Below are 2,413 nucleotides of genomic sequence, written 5' to 3'. Positions count from 1 at the left end.
CGAAAGCTGTGTATATTTCTTTATTCCCCCATTAACAATTTTTTAAAAAAAGTTACAAGGGGCGGTCTAAATTCAACTTTTTAAACCTATAAATAAATAGCTGCATCTTTATTTCGTCTTTGATTTTTACTTTGTTGCTCCTTGCAATCTTTTTCATACCTTTTCCTGAAACAATGAATCAAATTGGTGCAGAAAATCAAACCTCCATAACTATTGATGATGCTATGTCAGAAAGTAACGAGCTTGATTCATGTTACAATTGTTTCCAGCACTTTGTTGCAAATGGTTTCTCTAAAATAGATGAATCAAGCTTTGAAGGTGATATAATCAAAACAAGCTTTTTCTCTAGTTTATCGCGAAATCCGCGGATCTCCTATAGGACGAAAATCGTGGCAATCCATAAGAATTCCAACACTAGTCAGTGTTGGAAAATTCGAGCACACAGTTTTGCTGTTTACACAAAGGCGGTGGCTGATACACGTGGTGGAGATGCCAATATCAAGTACGCTTGGTACGGTGCTTCTAAAAACGAGATTTGCGAGACTGTGATGCATGGATTTAGTTGGCGTAGACATAGCATTTCCGTGTCTCCTGCAAAGCATGGTTTAGACAGGTTAGCTTTTTAGTTGAATTGTTGTATGATTTTTTGGAGCTTTCTATTGAAATAATGAAAATTGATTCATGTGTTGCAGTGTATTGTGTTCAGAAGTGGATGGAAGTGGCGTGGGGCATTTGTTGCTATGCCGAGTTATATTAGGAAAACAAGAAGTGGCGAGGGAAGATTCTAGAGATCAGTTCCATCCGAGTTCAATGGATTTCGATTCTGCCGTAGATGATATTTCATCTCCTACCAGATATATCATTTGGAATACGCACTTGAATTGTAATATCCTCCCCTGTTACATTCTCAGTTTCGAAGCTCCTCTTTGCTTAAGCGGTGAGCAGCTTAATTTAAATTGTCATGTGCGACTCTTAATTTGTTAAGATGCATGCAATTTTTTTTTCATGTGCTACTGTTAATTTCTTTGTTTTGGCTCCAAAGGGTTAACAGAACCAAAAACCATCAAGCCTAAAACGTGGATAACCTTTGGCACGTTGATCTCTATACTTTCGCCCTTTCTAGATCATTCACAAAGGGCTTCCCTTGAAGAGCAGTATACAAATTATCTGGTAAGACTAATGATTTTTCATCCGAATTCAAAATTCCCATATGTGATGTGCAACTTGAGTCGTAATCATTTACTGTGGCAGGAAAAAAAGATTACAAGGCCGCAAATGATACAAAGAGTGAGAGCAATAGCTGGAAACCAGTTGTTATCTGCTGTTGTGAAACTGTACACAAACAAGGTGCAATTTTGGACTTAATGGGTTTTTTTTTGTTCTTATTTGCTGCTACTTGGTTTTGCTCTTCTGTATACGGTACTTTTGCCTTCAACAACTTGGGCTGCAAGATTTGAGCTATATATTTGGGTAGTTGACTTTATATTTGATAATAATATAGCATGGAAAAGATTGTTTTAAAACATCACGTCAACGTGTGTTATGTTTGCTGTAAAAGCAAAACCATTGATGTCAGGGTGGTCCATCAAAGTCTTCTTGACAATTTCCATTTCTTTGTTTGTTTAGTGTAAAAAATGGGGTTTACTTCTTTGCTAAGGACATGAGTTGATTAAGTTTAAACTTCTAACATAAATGGCAGCTCAGGTTTCTTCTTGAGCATAATTTTCCATTTTGTTTAACGGATATAGCTTCCTGATTTTAAATTTATAATTTTTACTATAGTACATCTTTAGTCAATACTAAATACAAGTTTTTAAAAATGCATCTTTTATCCTTTTTTTCTAGATCAATTAATATGCAGGAAATTCAAGTTAGCAGCACCAACAGTGATGATGCAGCAAGCAGCGAGTTTGATGATGCAGCCCGGTTGTTGGGAACAATTTATAGTTCGATGATGCTGCCAGCTTAATTATCAAGTTCGAATGATGCAAGCATGATTGCTCGGAACAATTTAATATTTATGATTGCGATGGTAACTTTTTCTATTCTGTAAAAGAAATGGTAAATGTAACATCAATTATTTTGAATGTATTGATATTTAAAAAAATTCATAACTTTGGGAGCCTTTCTCGAGAGTTACAAAATGAATCCATTTCAGCAATAGCTGAGTTGAACTTGTCCATTGAGTACAATACAATACCAATTTGAACTTGAATTTTACTTATAAGAGGCTTAAATAACTTACCAATGCTCACAGAAACCCTATGAATGAACTGGCATTTTCATCATCAGTTGAGTGCTACATCTTACAATGGTAAAAATAGGACAAGTCGTGGGATGAAACTTAACCGCAAGATTTGCATCCACGTCGATGGCTTTCATTCTCATCACCACTAGATGGTCGGCAACCTGG

General features: G+C 35.9%; 1 protein-coding gene across 2 annotated transcripts; it reads left to right on the top strand.

The window, feature by feature from the left end:
- Positions 1-2,114, top strand: LOC108478652 (probable inactive poly [ADP-ribose] polymerase SRO2). Of its 2 annotated transcripts, none has more exons than XM_017781125.2 (5): positions 1-613; positions 693-937; positions 1,043-1,170; positions 1,252-1,347; positions 1,846-2,114. In XM_017781125.2, exons 1-5 carry the CDS (start codon positions 174-176, stop codon positions 1,852-1,854), a joined length of 918 nt encoding a protein of 305 aa, XP_017636614.1. In that variant the 5' UTR covers positions 1-173; the 3' UTR covers positions 1,855-2,114. The 2 variants fall into 2 exon arrangements, with proteins under 2 accessions (XP_017636614.1, XP_017636613.2); XM_017781124.2 differs by having other exon boundaries at positions 4-613; positions 1,862-2,114.
- The last annotated feature ends 299 nt before the right edge of the window (positions 2,115-2,413 follow it).

Source organism: Gossypium arboreum, chromosome 12 (genome assembly GCF_025698485.1).
Source record: "Gossypium arboreum isolate Shixiya-1 chromosome 12, ASM2569848v2, whole genome shotgun sequence".
NCBI classification, from domain to species: Eukaryota; Viridiplantae; Streptophyta; class Magnoliopsida; order Malvales; family Malvaceae; genus Gossypium; species Gossypium arboreum.
The sequence above is the reverse complement of the archived record's forward strand: the minus strand, read 5'-3'. Positions and strand labels throughout refer to the sequence as shown.